The sequence below is a fragment of the Medicago sativa genome, chromosome 7, assembly GCF_051527215.1.
Source record: "Medicago sativa cultivar Bolivia chromosome 7, Bolivia_mono, whole genome shotgun sequence".
NCBI classification, from domain to species: Eukaryota; Viridiplantae; Streptophyta; class Magnoliopsida; order Fabales; family Fabaceae; genus Medicago; species Medicago sativa.
This window is the reverse complement of record NC_140755.1, coordinates 98,169,345-98,188,361: the sequence shown is the minus strand read 5'-3', so window position 1 is coordinate 98,188,361 and position 19,017 is coordinate 98,169,345. Positions and strand designations below refer to the sequence as shown.

Here is a 19,017-nt window from a genome sequence, read left to right as displayed (position 1 = left end):
AGAAAGATAAATGGAAGGCCGAATTGGTGGATGAGAAAATGAAAGTGATTAGCTAAAGGGGATGTAACACCCTACTTCTAATAAGCGGTAAAACACGTGAACATACGAATATATCCTAGGAATAGATGCTACGTCTTCCAAATTAAAACATACATGCATAAAGATCATGTCACATCACATAACAGCGGAACATATATATATAATCCATACACAACTCTCAATCTCAATATAATAAAAATATATCCTCCATATCTCAAATACAAAAATATCTCAACTCCAAACTACATAGTCAAAACAAAAATCAACATGCAAGCACTATCCTAGATCAGAGCCCTAATCTAGACACTTGCACATAAAAAGAGGAACCTCGCTCCTCGGCAACATCAAGCACACAATCTAAGCATCCTGCACTCCATCTACCCGTCCATACGGAAAGGTAGGTGGTAAACCACTGAGGGTTAGCATTACATCATCATAATCTGTAACGCCCACTTTTTAATTATTTGATTTATTCTTTGTTACTTGATTTATTTGGTTTATTTATTGAGCCTAGAAATATATTTATATATATTTATATGAATTATGTGATGTGATGTGTATATTTATATGATTTTATATGATTTATATGATGTGGTGTGATTTTATGTGATTTATGTGATGTGAATGATTATGTGATATGGTGTGATTATATATGTGATGTGAGTTTAGAATATATTTATATGATTTATGTGTTCTGAATAATTATGTAATGTGAGTCTAGAAATATATTTATATTTATGTGATGTATTTATGTGAATATATGTTATTCGGTGTATAATATACTTGTTATTTTGTGTGAAAATATATATATGTTATTTGGTTTATTATTTATTAGACTATATTTAGTAGGTAATTATAATTATTAGAAAGAGTAAATAGAATAGTTGGAGGGTTATAAATATGAGAGACTAGGTTGGAATAGCTATTACGTAGAAACAGTTTTGTGAGAAGAGTAGCCACAAAAAAGAAGAGAGAAAGCAATTTCCGTTTTTCTGAAACCTACCTCAGTAAAACAATGATATCTCACTCGTTAACCGTTGGATCGTGACGATTTTTGGACACAGCATTCACAACACCTGGGTCTACCTTTTCACCGTTCGGATCGTCGAAACAAGGTCTGAGTTGAGAGAAAACTATCGCGCACTGAAGCAGTATTTTTGGGTGTTTTCATCACTTTGTTTTTCGCAAGCTTTGTTCATCTGAATTAAGGTAAGGGTGGGACTAACTTTCAATATTATTAAGGGTATGATTCTAAGAATTGGATTTAACATGATTAGGAATTATGATTTTCTATTCGATAAAAAAAAATTGTTAATTGTAATCATGTTTTTCTTTACGGCATGCGTTTGATCATGATTATATACGATATAGCTCTGTTGGTTATCTGATGCCATTAAATTCTTGTGCTAATATTAGAATACGATACGTCTGATGTATGAGTTATAAGAGTATGTGAATCTTGTTCTTTTGCCTTGCGTGAAAATTTGCATTAAAAGTCTTATGAAATTGTTCGAGGGGCTTTGTATTACGTGACAACCTTTCAGCATGTCAGCAGTTCATATTATAGTAATTGTTTTAACATGACTCAATCAAAACAGATATAGCAGGTTATGTAATTAGTTCCTTTTGGATCAATGTCATCTAGTATCTTAATAAATAACAATGATAAGGAGTCATTTTTGGCTTTGGAAATCAATCAAGTACCATGCTCCAATTAGAATATATATACACGTGTGATATTTTCAAAGGATACTATATATTGGTCTTTAAAATCCTTAGCCGATGTGAGTAATTTAATTAATTTAATTATTAGAGGTTTATAGTTATGTTCTTTGCAAGTTTGGCAATTTTATACTTCATGTGTGTCGTGGCTTATTTTACTTATGTTTTGAACGATGAATTGAATTGGTGATGTGTTATTGCCGATGTGTTATTTTCTTGATGTGCTATATAAAGATGTGGTATTTTAAGATGTGTGCTTTTAAGATGTGATATTTGACATTGTGTAATTGATGAGTTATTTATCGAAGAGTAATTGATGAATTATTTGTTTAAGTGTAACTTATGATTGATTTGATAATGAGAAACTGATGTGTTATTTAATGATGTGAAATTTATGAATTATGCAATGATTGTAAAATTGATGTGATAATTGAAGATGATTATATAGTGATGTTATTAAATGACGATGTGTTATATAAGAGTTGTTATATGCTGCACTTGTTGTTGTTTGCTGTTGTTAACCATTAATGTCATAAAGTTGTAAGTGTCGGTCTAAGTTGTGAAGTCGTAAGAAGTTGTCCAAATTATTGGAATCATGTAAGTTGTTTAAGAAGTTCAAGATGTCTAAGTTGTAGGAGTTGAGTCCATTGCATACTCATTAGCGATGGGGGCTTAATGCCCGACAGGTTCTTTATGACCTTAGCGATGGGGGCTTAATGCCCGACAGGTTCTTTATGACCTTAGCGATGGGGGCTTAATGCCCGACAGGTCCAAATATGACCTTAGCGAAGGGGGCTTAATGCCCTGGTGGTACCACATGCGTAATGAAGTTGTCTAAGTTGTTGTCGAAGTTGTCTAAGTTGTTGTTGAAGTTGTCTAAGTTGTTGTTAAAGTTGTCTAAGTTGTTGTTGAAGTTGTAGTTGCATTGTAGAGTCGTCATAACTTATATTTAATGATGATTTTTGCTTATGAATTAGAGATGATAATTGTTTACGAACTAATGATGATATTTGACAATGATAATTGAATATGATTTGATATAATGCTAAATGGTAAATGTTTTAAATGTAAATGATGATTTATGTTGTTAAATGCATTTTGATGAATTATATGTTTAATTTATTGACTGTGAAATCTCACCCCTTCTGCGTATATGTTGCCTCGACCGTGGGTAATGTGCAGGTAATAAAGATTAGAAGTGTTCGTGAGAGGACTCCTCACTTGTGTCTAGGTGCTCTGATATGTAACGGGATGGGGCTTGCTTTCATGAACTTTTTATGAATAAACATTAACTAAAACTTATGAGATTTCTGATAAGGCCTGTGTGCCAAGACTTTTATTATGTCGAATATTTTCCGCTGCATGATTATAGATTTTGACGTTGAATTTTGAAAGATAATTATTATTATTATCTATTTTGTGGTTTTAAAGGAGTATGTGACATTCCGTTTGTGATTTAAATACTCTGATTTATGATGAAATTTTCAAGTTGGGAAAACGGGGTGTTACAATTATTGTAACAGCCCGGTGGGCCCCTCGCAAGGCACTGCACCCACCGCACTGCACTGTTACTCACAAGCTTAATCACTAGCCCCCTCACCATACTAGTGTTTTTGCCTCCCGTGGGAATCGAACCTAGTACCTGGGGATAAGTACTACTTCAATGCATTCCCACTACCAATTCATCAACCACAACTTCATAATTCATCAATTTCATACAAAAACATACTATGTTCATACATACCCATTTCGACATACAAATTCAACAACAACAACACAATTATCAATCAATTCATGTACATAATCATATCGTCATAATTAAGCACGAAATTCTACAACAAAATCTCAATTAACAACTTAAGCAAGAATTAGGGATGAACTACAACTATTGATTATGTTTGAATTCTAACCCGCTTACCTTAATTCTCCATAATCACTAGCTAGTGCTTCACTTTAGCTCCAACCCTTGATTCTCTAGCCTCTTCTAGCTCCCTCTAGATCCTTCCCTTCAAAACCCTTTTTCTCCTCTTGTGTTTTCTCTCTAACTTTCTCTAATTGTGAAATTGAAATGAAATGTTTGTAAGACCCCAATTTCATTACCAACTAGTTTTTATATAAACTCTACTCAAGTGGGCTCAACTCACAATGTTTTAATGGGCCTAACCTATTTCTATTCTAACCCAAAACGTTACTACTCGCTTAACGGTAAAATACAACACTAACAGTCACTTAACGTTAATCTAAATAATTACCCCACTCTTCCAACACTTAATAAAATAAAACCCTCACTAAGCACTAAAAATAACCTTCAGCAAAAATTACGAAATTACCCCTGCCCTCAAAATGACCAAAATACCCCTGTGTCCAAAATGACTAAAATACCCTTCTAACACCGAATTCTACGATTCCCGACCAAAAGTACACACTGAGGCAAATAATCACATAAGAGCACATATAACGAACACAAATAAATAATAAAATATATCTAGCGAAAAATCGGGTTGTTACAACTCCCCCCACTAAAAAGAATTTTCGCCCTCGAAAATTACCTGAAGGAAACAACTCCGGATACGAAATACCCATCCTACTCTCCGATTCCCAAGTGGCATTCTCACTCGTCGGTCCAACCCAAATCACTTTAACCAAAACAATCTCCTTGCCACGCAGACGCTTCACTTCACGATCCTCAATCCTAACTGGCTAAGTCTCAACAGTCAAATTATCTCTAACTTCCAAATCATCCACTTGAATCACATGAGAGGCATCATACACATACTTCCGCAACTGAGACACATGAAACACATCATGAAGATTTGACAAAGATGGCGGTAACGCAATCCGATACGCTACAACCTCAACCTTCTCAACAATCTCAAAAGGTCCAACAAAACGAGGAGTTAACTTCCGACACTTCAAAGCACGTCCAACACCGGTTACAGGATTCACTCTCAAAAACACATGATCACCAACCTGAAACTCAATATCCTTCCTCCTCTTATCATGATAACTCTTCTGCCTACTCTGAGACGCTTTCATCTTCTCTTGAATCATCTTAACCTTTTCCGTAGTTTCTTGCACCACTTCTGGTCCTAACAAGGCACCTTCACCTGACTCATACCAACACAACGGCGTCCTATACCTTCGACCATACAAAGCTTCAAACGGCGCCATTCCGATACTAGAATGAAAACTGTTGTTGTAAGTAAACTCAATCAACGGTAAACATTCAACCCAACTGACACCTTGTTCCAAAACACAAGCCCTCAACAAATCTTCCAAACTCTGAATAGTCCTCTCCGTCTGACCATCAGTCTGGGGATGATAAGCAGAACTCAACCTCAACTTAGTTCCCAAAGCAACTTGCAAACTCTCCCAAAACTTAGAAGTAAACCTCGGATCCCGATCCGACACAATACTAGAAGGAATACCATGCAATCTAACAATATGCTCAATGTAGATCTCGTCCAACTTCGCCACAGACATACCGGTCCTGATAGGAACAAAATGTGCCGATTTCGTCAACCGATCAACAACCACCCAAATCGAGTCAAAACCCTTAACAGTCTTTGGCAACACTCCAACAAAATCCATCGATATACTATCCCACTTCCACTCCGGCACAAACAACGGTTGCATCAACCCTGACGGTTTCTGATGTTCAATCTTAGACTTCTGACAAACCAAACAAGCATACACAAACTCTGCGATCTCTTTCTTCATTCCAGGCCACCAAAACAACCTCTTCAAATCTTGATACATCTTAGTCGCTCCTGGGTGAATACTCAAACTACTTCTGTGACCTTCATCCAAAATCTTTCTCTTAAGCTCAAGAACACTTGGCACACAAACGCGATCGCGAAACATCAAAACACCGTTCTCATCCAACCTGAAGTCTCCACCCTTACCTTGGTTAACCAACACCACTCGATCTACAAGTTCCAAATCTTCCTTCTGACCACTCTTGATCTCTTCCAAAATATTACTCGTCAGCTTCAACATTCCAAGTCTCACACCCTCCAGTGTCAACTCACTAACCAAACTCAAATCTCGAAACTGCTCTATCAACTCTAACTCTTTAACCATCAAAGCAGACATATGCAACGACTTCCTACTCAAAGCATCAGCAACAACATTAGCCTTCCCAGGATGATAGCTCAACTGAAAATCAAAATCCTTAAGATACTCCAACCATCTCCTCTGCCTCATATTCAACTCCTTCTGGTCAAACAAATACTTCAAACTCTTATGGTCACTAAACACTTCAAACTTAGAACCATACAGATAATGCCTCCAAATCTTCAACACATACACGACAGCCGCTAATTCCAAGTCATGAGTCGGATAATTCTTCTCATGCACTTTCAACTGCCTTGAAGCATAAGCCACAACCTGACGATTCTGCATAAGCACACCACCAAAACCCATCTTAGAAGCATCACAATACACAACAAAAGATTCCTTTGGATTCGGCAAAATCAACACTAGAGCTGAAGTCAACCTCTTCTTCAACTCTTGGAAACTCTTCTCACACTTAGCATCCCAAACATAAGCTTGCCCTTTTCGAGTCAACTGCGTCAATGGCAACGCCAACTTAGAGAATCCCTCAATGAACCTCCGATAATAACCTGCCAATCCAAGAAAGCTTTTAGCCTCAAAAACAGACTTAGGTGATTCCCACTGCAACACTGCATCAACCTTCGACGGATCCACGACAATACCACCTTTAGAAATCACATGACCAAGGAAACTCACTTCCCGCAACCAAAACTCACACTTCGACAACTTAGCAAACAACCTATTCTCCTTCAAGACTCCCAACACAATCCTCAAATGCTCGGCATGCTCTTCTTCAGACTTCGAATACACCAAAATATCATCTATAAACACCACCACAAAACGGTCCAGAAAAGGATGAAATATCCTATTCATATATTCCATGAAGACACCTGACGCATTAGACACTCCAAATGGCATCACAGAATACTCATAGTGTCCATACCTCGTTCTGAATGCAGTTTTGGATATATCTTCCGCCTTCACTCTAATCTGATGATATCCTGATCTCAAATCAATCTTGCTAAACATTTCCGCACCAACCAACTGATCCATCAAATCATCAATCCTCGGAAGCGGATACCGGTTCTTGATTGTCACCTTGTTCAACTGCCGATAATCCACACACAACCTCATGCTTCCATCTTTCTTCTTAACCAACAACACATGGGCTCCCCACGGCGAAACACTCGGCCTGATAAACTGTTTCTCGAGCAACTCTTCCAACTGTTTCTTCAACTCACCCAATTCTGATGCAGACATCTGATAAGGTGCAATCGAAATAGGATTCGTTCCCGGTACCAAATCAATTGCAAACTCAACTTCCCTCTCTGGCGGTAACTCGGTAATGTCGTCCGGAAAAACTTCTGGAACTCTTGCACTACCGGCAAATCACCAACACCTTTCTCACTACTTTCCTTCAAGGAAGCAAACATCGTGAACACACTAGCTTCGCCATCCAAGGACTTCTTCACTTGCTCTGCGGTCAAGAACTTCCTACCTTCCTCAGCTACCGGCTTAAGAAACGTTACACTCTTGGTCAAACAATTAACGTTAACACCAAAAGTCAACATCCAATCCATACCGAAAATCACATCCATATGCTTCAACGGAAGACACACAAGATCCAACTCGAAATCAACAGGAACCTTAACACAAACCACAAACAACTGAGCCTTTGTAGCCAAAGATACCTTCCCTTGTCATACCAACAAACTAGAAGCAACCTGTTACTCCCCCACTACGCTCAAACCCACCTAAAAGAACGGAACAACACCACAAGTACCGACAGTACTTCCGTACATGTCGCATACAAACAGGAAATTCAACGGGTTTTGGTCTGGACAAGACCGACCACGGCTCTGATACCAACTTGTAACACCCTACTCCTAGTAAGCGGTAAAACACGTGAACATACGAATATATCCTAGGAATAGATGCTACGTCTTCCAAATTAAAACATACATGCATAAAGATCATGTCACATCACATAGCAGCGGAACATATATATATATATATATATATATATATATATATATATATATATATAATCCATACACAACTCCCAATCTCAATATAATAAAAATATATCCTCCATATCTCAAATACAAAAATATCTCAACTCCAAACTACATAGTCAAAACAAAAATCAACATGCAAGCACTATCCTAGATCAGAGCCCTAATCTAGACACTTGCACATAAACAGAGGAACCTCGCTCCTCGGCAACATCAAGCACACAATCTAAGCATCATGCACTTCATCTACCCGTCCATACGGAAAGGTAGGTGGTAAACCACTGAGGGTTAGCATTACATCATCATAATCCATATAAGATTAATAAGAACTTTGAAAATGAAAGATATAATCAAGGATAAAGAATGACAATTCATACATAGTTCCTCAATATTCACAACATATAAGCAATCCAAGATCATTCAATATCATTATATCAAGTTCATATCCACAAGTGTATCATACACATATCACAACCTCACCTTGTCAATCAACAATTAACAATTCAATCCACAAGTACAATTAGCAATAATCAACCATCAAACACATCTTAATGCAATTCAATCCACCAACAGTTTATGCAATGTCTCTAGACTCATCTAGATGCATGTGGTACCAAAACACCTCAAGGTCGTCACCTTCGATGCAACAAAAACATCGTAATCACCTCCATTGGATATAAAATCCACCACCATCAGTCATGTATGCATGAACATATGACTCAACTACAAATGCATATGTTCACACAAACAATAATCACCTCACCATCACCAATACTTGTATATATGCAATCATTAACAATTCACCACCACATATCATATATACAATCATCAACAACATCCAAAAATCCCACAACATGTAGTTGTCACATAAATACACCACCAATCATCTTCACATAACATATAATAACTCTCCATAAAGGATCCACAATCAATTGATTCTCAAAAGTCATCTTTAGTCAAGTTCGTCTCTCAAAATCACAACATTAAGTTAATTGAACATATAAGTCAAAACCAAGCAAACAAGCTCAATTGCCTATGCCATGTATTCTCACAAGTCACATATGCGTGTAATAGAGATTACATAAGCATTTCATCGGCCAAACACGACAAATTCAATAAAAACTCAAAGTTCGTCTCACTTTATCATTTTTCACAAAAACTCTCATTTTCAAGCAAAACAAGTTAAGACTTGATGGAACCAATCACAGCTACTTTTTAAAATCATACGAACAAGAGCCTAGGCCAATTATAAGCAAACAAGCCTTAATTCCAAAAATTAGCCTAAGTCGTTTGAGGAAAATCCCAAGTTTCAAACCATTTGAAAATTCGAACATTCAACAAAGCCAAGTATGTTCCAGTTGAAAAGCAAGTGAAAACAGTACAAGAACACCTTCAAACGGTCGCTACAGACCCCTACACAACTGCCCCCGACCCCCCGAACACGGAACAACGGGCACGTTGCCCTGTGCAGGGCGCCTGGCGCCAGGAGTGTAGCACCTAGCGCTAGCTCTCTGAGTGTGGGTGCCTAGCGCCCTAGCTCAGGCGCAGCGCTCCGCAACGTGCGTTTTCGCGCGTTTCGGCCGCGGGTTTATGTCGTTTTCGCCCCAAAATCGGATGTTTAAAACCCTTCAATGTCAAAAGTGATCCGAGGCATAACCCGAGGCTCCAACACATCAAACTCACACGTTTCATGGCGTTTGAATAAGTTATACAAACCTTTGAAAATTCATTTTCTCAAAACAACAAGTTTTATTCTCTAATCAAAACCAATTTTCACAACAACCATTTTCAACCACAACATAACAATTCTCATCACCAATTCATAATTAATGATACCCAATGTATCAATTCAACAACAACATGATTCAAATCATCGACAACAACAATTGAACATGAACCCATTCATAATTCATCAACCACAACTTCATAATTCATCAATTTCATACAAAAACATACTATGTTCATACATACCCATTTCGACATACAAATTCAACAACAACAACACAATTATCAATCAATTCATGTACATAATCATATCGTCATAATTAAGCACGAAATTCTACAACAAAATCTCAATTAACAACTTAAGCAAGAATTAGGGATGAACTACAACCATTGATTATGTTTGAATTCTAACCCTCTTACCTTAATTCTCCACAATCACTAGCTAGTGCTTCACTTTAGCTCCAACCCTTGATTCTCTAGCCTCTTCTAGCTCCCTCTAGATCCTTCCCTTCAAAACCCTTTTTCTCCTCTTGGGTTTTCTCTCTAACTTTCTCTAATTGTGAAAATGAAAATGAAATGAAATGTTTGTAAGACCCCAATTTCATTACCAACTAGTGTTTATATAAACTCTACTCAAGTGGGCTCAACTCACAATGTTTTAATGGGCGTAACCCATTTCTATTATAACCCAAAATGTTACTACTCGCTTAACGGTAAAATACAACACTAACACTCACTTAACGTTAATCTAAATAATTACCCCACTCTTCCAACACTTAGTAAAATAAAACCCTCACTAAGCACTAAAAATAACCTTCAGCAAAAATTACGAAATTACCCCTGCCCTCAAAATGACCAAAATACTCCCGAGTCCAAAATGACTAAAATACCCTTCTAACACCGAATTCTACGATTCCCGACCAAAAATACACACAGAGGCAAATAATCACATAAGAGCACATATAACGAACACAAATAAATAATAAAATATATCTAGCGAAAAATCGGGTTATTACAGGGGATGTGTTTAGTTACTTGGTCTTTTTTTTTTCCAGTTGTGCAAAAAAGTAATTGACATAATGCAATTTTTTTCATGTTCATCATTTATCTCACATGACAATTTTTTTTTTTGTATAAGGGACTTTTTCAAACATTCATGACACTCCTTCTAGCCTTACGCAAATCAAACTTCCTAACAACTGTTTTTGGCTTATGAGGTGCATCAGGTTTAACAACATAAACCGATGCATGCAGTTGTTTTAACAACACTATCAACTTGCGTAGATGGTTCGATAGTAATGTTAGCGTGTACAAATGGCTTGACAACAGTGACCACACATGCAGTTGGTTTGACAACAATGTAAACATGTGCTTGTGCATATGGTTTGACAACAATGATAACCAGTGACACATGATTTTATAAGAGTGTTCAGGTGTGAAGATGGGTAGACAATAATGTACACATGTGATGACACATGTCTGAGATGTCTTTTAAAAGTGTTTGAAATTGACACTCTAGAGATAGAGTGACTGTGCGAGGAATCTTATTTGAACAACTATTTGTTGAGACAACTTTTTGGATAACTAAAATATACAAGAAAAAATAGGTATTAATACAAAAATTAAAGTAAGAGAAAAAGTAAAAATACAATGTAGGTATGACAAAAAAAGTTGCCACAAAAATTGTCAAAAAATAGTTGTTCAAACGACGTTTCTTTAATGACATGATAGAACCGTTTCGTGACAGTTATTATAATTTTTTTATTTTTTATTTTTTATTGGTCAAAAATAACATAGAGAAAAAATGAAGAGGAAGAATAAAATACCATACGATTGTGAAAGAGAAAATTGTTTAAAAATTGTCACAAAATGATTGATTTTTCTCTGCGTCATTCCTAGTTGATTTTCTTCTTGCAAAAATAAATTGGATGTGCTCACTTAAAGGTGAAGAAAGTGGAAGAACAATGAGCTTCAATAAACTCATGAGACAATCCATTGTATGATACTATTTCCGTTTTAAATTATATCTCATTCTGATCAAATATATTTGTCTTAAATTATATGTTATTTTACAATATTAGTAAAGACAATCCATTGTATGATACTATTTCCGTTTTAAATTATATGTCATTCTGATCAAATATATTTGTCTTAAATTATATGTTATTTTACAATATTAGTAAAATATCAATGCTTATTTTTCTATTATATGTTATTTATTACTTTATCATTTTCAAATTCTTTGAATTTATGTTTTTCATATCTCTAGCGAATGATATTTTTGTAAAATAACTTAATTCTATTTTTCATAGAACAATAATTACATTTTTTAATTTATGTGAAATTGCTAAAGCAATATATAATTTGGAACAGATGGAGTATGCTATTTTTGGGGTTTGTATTAGAAAGGGAGTAGTGTTCATTCAAATAAAAATGATTTATCCAAAAGTTGTAGTTTTAAAAAGTTTAGCAATGTTGATGTCAATGTGCAAAATAATATCACAGCAGTCTTGGGAGTGCAAGCAGTTCTCGGCACAGGAAAATACCTTGGATTACCGTCAATGGTTGGCAGAAGTGAGAAAGCGACGTTTCAATTTATCGAAGATAGGGTATGGAAGAAGATTAATCCTTGGAGTAGCAAATGCTTATCAAAAGTCGGGCGAGAGGTAATGATAAAATCTGTCTTACAGGCAATTCCTTCATACATTGTGAGCGTGTTTTTGCTTCCTACCACTCTAGTGGAGGAAATTGAAAAGATGATAAATGGCTTCTGGTGGGGACATGGAGGTAGTAGGAGAAAAGGAATTCATTGGCTATCTTGGGATAAGCTTACTGTGCACAAAAACTATGGGGACATGGGGTTTAAGGATTTGACAGCGTTTAATCTAGAGATGCTAGGGAAACAAGGATGGAAATTCCAAACACATACTGATTGCTTGGTTTTGAAATTATTCAAGGCTCGGTATTTTCCACGTAGTGACTACTTGGGAGCGAAACTAGGCCATAAACCAAGTTTTGTGTGGCGCAACATCTTCAACGCTAATAGAGTAATTCGAGAAAAGGTATTCGATGGAGAATCGGAAGCGGAGTGAATATACCAATATTTGATGCTCCATGGCTCGAAGGTGGGAAATGTGTTTCTGGTGAAGGGCAAAATAGCGAGGTTATCCAACATGCCAAAATTCACTCCCTTATAGATCACAACTTACGATGTTGGAACCAAGATGTTATTTATTGCTACTTTGATGACGGTACAGCCCAACAAATCCTAAAAACACCTTTGTTTGAATTGTTTCGACAAGTGGAGGAGGACCAAATAATTGGGAAAGCCGGGAAAAATGGACATTATTCCGTTAGAAGCGCGTACCGGATTTGTATGGAAGAAATTGGTGATAATTCGTATCTGCATAGACCAGGCTTTTGGAATGAAATTTGGAAGTTGAAGGCTCCTCCGAAGGTGAAGAACTTGATATGGAGAATATGCCGGGGATGCTTACCAACTCGTGCCAAACTGTTAGATAAAAGAGTGAATTGTACCTCTATGTGTTCTATGTGTGATGGAAATTATGAAGATGACCTTCATGTTATGTTTGATTGTCAAAGAGCGAGGAGCGTTTGGCGGGACAGTCACCTCTCAAACGATATATATGCGGCGATGCAAACAAATAACACAGCAGCAGATATAGTGTTCGCCTTACTGCAAAATCTGCCACATACTAAAATTCAGTTATTTGTTACTGTGGTGTGGAGCTTGTGGAAAAGCAGGAATATTCAAGTTTGGCAAAATATGCCCGAGAGCAGCCAGTCAATTGTTGAGCGTGCACAGCAGCAAACAGTTGCAGGAACAGGTTTCACAGGTCTGTAATTGGTGCTGAAACACATACGGTTAACACCATATATGGCAGCAGATGTACACGAGTGCAGCAGGATCAGTTTCGGTGGCAAAAAACTACGAAGGGAAGGTTTAAATGCAACGTGGATGCATCATTTTCGGTACACTTAAATGTCGTTGGTTATGGTATGTGTATCCGAGATGATCGCGAGAATTTTATGAAAGCAAGGACGATGTGGTCAAGCCCCGTGTGTGTGTCGGATATAGGTGAAGCTTTGGGTCTGTTACAAGCTATCCAGTGGGTTCATGATCTACAACTCCCAAATGTCGATTTCGAGTTGGATGCCAAGAGAGTTGTAGATTATTTCAACACGGGTAACAATGATATCTCATAATTTGTAGTTATTATTGATGATTGTAGGAAGCAGTGTAATTCTTATTTTGGAAACTCTAAGGTAGAGTTTTGTAGGAGACAAGCGAATGAAGTCACTCATAATTTAGCTCGAGAGGCTACATTCTTAGCTAGTCCCCATGATTTTAATGGTGTACCTTCTTGTATTTGGCATTTGATATCTAATGAAAAGCTATAAGCTATTTCTTTTTTTTTAAAAAAAAGTTTAGTAGCTGAATTAACATGTATTGAGTGTAGAAAAGTCAAATGTTGCAATTTCAAATTCAAATCTATATCTCCAAATATCAAATTTCATCAATATTTTACCATGCGAATTGAACAAGACTTTATCTAACATCCAGAAATAAAATGGTACTCCTTTCGTCCCACATAAATGACTCCACTTCACTTTTATATGCAATATTAATTACTTTTTTTCTTCTAATTTTACACTCTAATTTATTATAAAAAACAATTAATTGGTTTAAATATAATGTATAATAGAAAAAAAAAATCTAATGAAGGGAAAGAGATTTTTTTTTTTTTGTCCAAATAGTCTAGTAGTTAGAATTGAATAAGTGAGGTGTTTGGGTTTGAACCCCAACTTAACATATAATAATGCATGTTTTCAACTGAGTTATGCTCACAGGACCTGACCACTTCACTTCACAGCACCAACCGTGACAACCTCAAACAGGCAAGCACCATTCGCGACAAGACAACGATAGATAACTTCAAACTTCATCCTTTTGATTAACCCTTAACACGTATATTTCTTTGCTTGATTATGCACTTGTTTATGTGTTTTTTGAATTCATATTATTGAAGATACATGATTACCCATAAGTTTCTACCTTTCCATTCTCTTGAAATGAAACTAACCTTAACAAATCACAACTTCTCAACACTCTTCAATTCTTCTTTTATCAATCTAAGAAGACCCTTTTGTTCTTCATCATTATCATCATCACCCACTTCTACAAAACCCCAAGTTCCAATCTTTTTGAGACCGCCCATTTACTCAACAAAATTGAGTGACCTCAAAAAATGGCATAATTGGGCAAAAAACATTGCTTTTTCAATTGGGTCATCTTTTGTTCAATCAGATAATGGACCAGACTCAACCATTTTGTGCAGGGAACTCAAATGGTTCATTGAGGATGTTGTTGAGAATCACCACTCACTTTTTTCCCATATGGGTGATGATAACGAGAGGGTGAAAATGAAGGCAGATATAGAGGAACTATATTGTTTGTGGAAGCAAAGGATTGAAGAAAGGAAACCTTTTCAATATATAGTTGGATGTGAGCATTGGAAGGATCTGGTTTTGAGTGTTCAAGAAGGGGTTTTGATTCCTAGACCCGAGACTGAACTTATTGTTGATTTGGTTTCTGATGTTGTTTCAAAGAATGAGGATTTGAAAAGAGGGGTTTGGGCTGATTTAGGGACTGGAAGTGGTGCTCTTGCTATTGGCATTGGTAGGGTTTTAGGAGATGGTGGAAAGGTTATTGCGTCAGATTTAAGTCCTGTGGCTGTTGCTGTTGCAGGTTACAATGTTCAAAGGTATTCTTTGCAGGTTAGAAATTCAAGCTTTCAGCTTCCATGTTTTACATTCTCTTTTATTGTTCAGTCAAATTTATATAAGTCAATTTTGTATCTGGAGACGTGGCAGTGATTTGGAGTCAATATAGATCATCACATCTTCATTATCGTGTCAATGAATGTTGTCTACCGTTTGAACTTAACAAAAAGACCATTTTGATTGATGTGTTGCAATTTCAGGAATGATGCTATTTAGTAAAAATCAAGGACAACATTGAAATCGCCTGAAATCTACTATCTTTGCTTAATTTTTATAAAACCTTTGCTTATAATTTTTATAAACATACTGAAACTGGTAAAGACAAGTTTCCACCTACCATATGATTTAAATTCCTATTATCCAATTTCATGGTTCATGTTTTTGTAAATTTTGCTTATGCCTTTCATCTCATGTTGTATGTTAGTTTTGTTTTGTCTTCGAGTCATAATCAGGAAAACAGAAGAGAAGTATGTTAATTTAAAATCAGGAAAATAAAGTAATTTAAAATTGTTGGTTTTCATATAATTGTCTTTCATCATTTCTCACCATGTTCCCTTTAAAATGTAATTTCTCACCAGTTCCACTTATGTTAATCATCATTTATAGGACAAAATTGAACTAAGGGAAGGATCGTGGTTGGAACCATTGAAGGATATGGAAGGAGAGCTTGCAGGTCTTGTAAGCAACCCACCTTATATACCTAGTAAAGAAATCCCTGGTTTACAAGCTGAAGTTGGTAAACATGAACCTAGAGCTGCATTAGATGGAGGCATTGACGGCATGGATGCTCTTCTCCATCTGTGTGATGGGGCTGATTTAATGTTGAAACCTGGTGGATTCTTTGCCTTTGAGGTATGTCCCTTGTTCTGAGAAAGTTCTCTCAAATTTCTTGTGTTTGTGTCGGGCTTCTGCTTACTCTCGAAAAGGATCCAATTGGTACCCCCAAGCATAATTGGTCAAATTGCGAATATTTTTTTTATAAACAGTCCTTTTAATAAAAAGGTTTTAGTCATTTGTAATTCTCTAAAATAATAAGCCAATGCTCGTTAAACTATTTTTGCCTGAATAGTATCACCTAGCCAGAAATCAAGTTAACTTCTAAAAATAAGCATATCTCTTGGCAGTTCATGAAGTTAATTATAGGGATTTTCTTTCTGTTGGTATCTTTTATTTTATCGTGAATGTCGTTATTCGATGTCAATCTTGGGTAGTTTATATATGTTGTTTTAAATCTGTTTGGTCTGTTGGTTTAGAGACTTGGTTGGTTAGTTGGTTTTTTATTTTATTGTTTCTGACAAAAGCAAAATTAACTCGTATCATTAATAAGGAAAGGTTCAATACAAAAAGGAGAAAACCCAAAAACATGGTGACTAGCCCATGAACCGGCCACCCTAGCTAAAGATTGAGCAACCATATCCGCTTATCGCCGAATAAACTTCACCTCGAAGTTGGAATGTAGAGATAGCTGGTTATTAATAACCGAAAGTAACATATAAAATTCAGAAACTCCGCTACGCTGAGACAATAGAGAATTCACAAGAGTGCACGAATCCGACTCAAAAATGACATTGTGCCACCCTTTGGTTGGTTGGTTTGTTAAGCTGAGATAGTTTTGGCATGTTGCCTATAAAAGCAAAAGGGTAATTGAGAAGGATGACAGTCATCTGGTGAAAATTAGAATTGGGATTAGGGAGAGTCCTGAGTTTCTCGAATATCTTCTTGGGATTTTCATACTAGATTCCTTATATTCTTCATCTTAGCCAGTTCCTGTCAAAATCATAGATTTCATGTTAGTTTAGAATACAAATATTAGCATTAATTTATATTCTCATTGAAGTATGGAACACAAAATACCTGTCTTGTTTAATGGTTTTGAAGCTACATACTACATAGCTATGTTAGTGATTCCTGGTTTCTCAATTTAGTTTTAAAGTGGTGACCCATGAAATATTACTTGTGCAAAATGCTGCATTGTAGAGTTGTCACGCCCAAGGTTTCATTTTAGCTTAGAATACAAATATTAGCATTAACTTATGTTTTTCATTGAAGTAGGTGAACATAAAATTTGTCAATTTAGTTATGGTTTAATGGTTTTGAAGCTACACAACTACGTTAGTGATTCCATGTTTTTCAATGTATAATTGATGCGATTTTAAATAATGGGTGGTTACAAAGAACATGGGTGTTGCAACTACTGGTATATGGGCTGTGGTTGATATATTTGCAAAAAATTCTCATGTTAGCAACTTTGAAGTTTTTCAATTTTGCACAAAGGCCATGATATTGCAGCTGCCGTGCTTGCTTTGCGGCTTCTATTCTGGGTTTCTTATTTTTCCTACAAATAGAAATCAACTGCGAATAAATTTGTGTAGTTAGATTTTTAGGCTGAAATTGATCAAGCTTAAGTTTAATTTAGCAACTATTCCTCCTTATCATCAACTAATCAAAAACAAAAACAAAAAATTAGGGTATGGAACAGGAGCTGTTATAATATAAGACAGTGGAAAGGTTTGACGATTTCAAATCTAAGGTTAGCTTCGGTAGATTTAAAAAAACCAGATCTCCTTGTTAGAATCAAAGATTGAAATCTGTCTCTTTATTATTAGGATTTCAATTAACGAATCATATCAATTAGCATTTATTCTATTTCTTCTACATGCTATTATAATTAGAGGTGAGTGTAGTCTGATTCAGACACACAGAATCTCAACTAGTTTTAGAATCCTATTCCTTTGGCAAATAATTATGATATATTGTGGAATATACAATCTACCATCTAATCTTCACAAGTAGCCCAGAAAGTGGAATGTAGTTATATTAAACTTAAGCTTTCTTCATGCTATTGTATATTAATTATATGCCGCTTCTGACTGTTTCTTTCCTATCTTGTCATTACAGACAAACGGTGAGAAGCAGTGTAGGGAACTTGTTGATTACATGAAAAGTAATAGAAGTGCAAGCTTATGCAATTTGGAAATACTTGCTGATTTTGCTGGTATTCAAAGATTTGTAATTGGATTTCATCGATAAGCAGTTTAAATTACAAAATACAATTTGGTAAACTAAGGTATCCTCGCACGCAACTACAGAGACTAATCTCTTGAGGTAGTTGAGATCCATTTAAGAGGTCCATCTCTCCAAATATATGTTTTTTCATACGCACCAATATGAGATCGAACCCCTGGCCAAATGATTAAAGAACTCAAATATCTACTATTGCGTGACACAGTGTTGGTAGTTACAAAATACATTTTTTTGGGATAAATAATTCTTCCTAGTTCAAATTGTTTATTTGGTGAGACAAGCCATTTGCCACCAGGTTGAGGATGACAATAGCATGCTCCCAATACATAGAACTACCAAATTAAGTTCAGCTTGCTGAAAGCATCTTCAATGTGTTTCTGTGTTGTTCACACGAAAGTTTTAACCAAGTTCTTAAAATTAAGAACCATTCTTATTTGGGTTCACTATTGAAACAGGATAGCATAAATAACATGGTTCTTAGCATTAAAGATTATTGCTAAGTAAATTTGGGTTTACTATTGAACCATTCTTATTTGGGTTTACTATTGAAACACGATGACAAAACTAATGGGAGTTTCTGTACAAGTACCTATCTTTCTTATAATAACATGGTTCTTAGCATTAAAGATTA

At 35.9% G+C, this 19,017-nt stretch overlaps 1 protein-coding gene and 1 long non-coding RNA gene across 2 annotated transcripts; one reads left to right on the top strand and one right to left on the bottom strand.

Moving 5' to 3' along the window:
* Window positions 1-158: 158 nt before the first annotated feature.
* Window positions 159-3,830, bottom strand: LOC146910951 (uncharacterized). The gene is made up of 2 exons (XR_015020548.1): window positions 3,680-3,830; window positions 159-416 (listed from the first exon to the last, which is right to left on the bottom strand). It is a non-coding gene; the product is annotated as an uncharacterized LOC146910951 (long non-coding RNA).
* A 10,649-nt stretch (window positions 3,831-14,479) lies between these two features.
* Window positions 14,480-18,874, top strand: LOC146910950 (RNA methyltransferase family protein). The gene is made up of 3 exons (XM_085726489.1): window positions 14,480-15,356; window positions 15,969-16,214; window positions 18,261-18,874. The coding sequence occupies exons 1-3, from the start codon at window positions 14,613-14,615 to the stop codon at window positions 18,390-18,392; spliced, it is 1,122 nt and encodes a 373-aa protein (XP_085582615.1). The 5' UTR covers window positions 14,480-14,612; the 3' UTR covers window positions 18,393-18,874.
* Window positions 18,875-19,017: the final 143 nt, after the last annotated feature.

Excerpts from the sequence above, each read along its gene's own strand:
- LOC146910950 (XM_085726489.1), top strand. The coding sequence starts at position 14,613 with ATGATTACCCATAAGTTTCTACCTTTCCATTCTCTTGAAATGAAACTA. Across the intron at positions 15,357-15,968 it reads TTCAAAGGTATTCTTTGCAG|GACAAAATTGAACTAAGGGA; the intron begins GTTAGAAATTCA and ends CATCATTTATAG. Across the intron at positions 16,215-18,260 it reads GTGGATTCTTTGCCTTTGAG|ACAAACGGTGAGAAGCAGTG; the intron begins GTATGTCCCTTG and ends TTGTCATTACAG.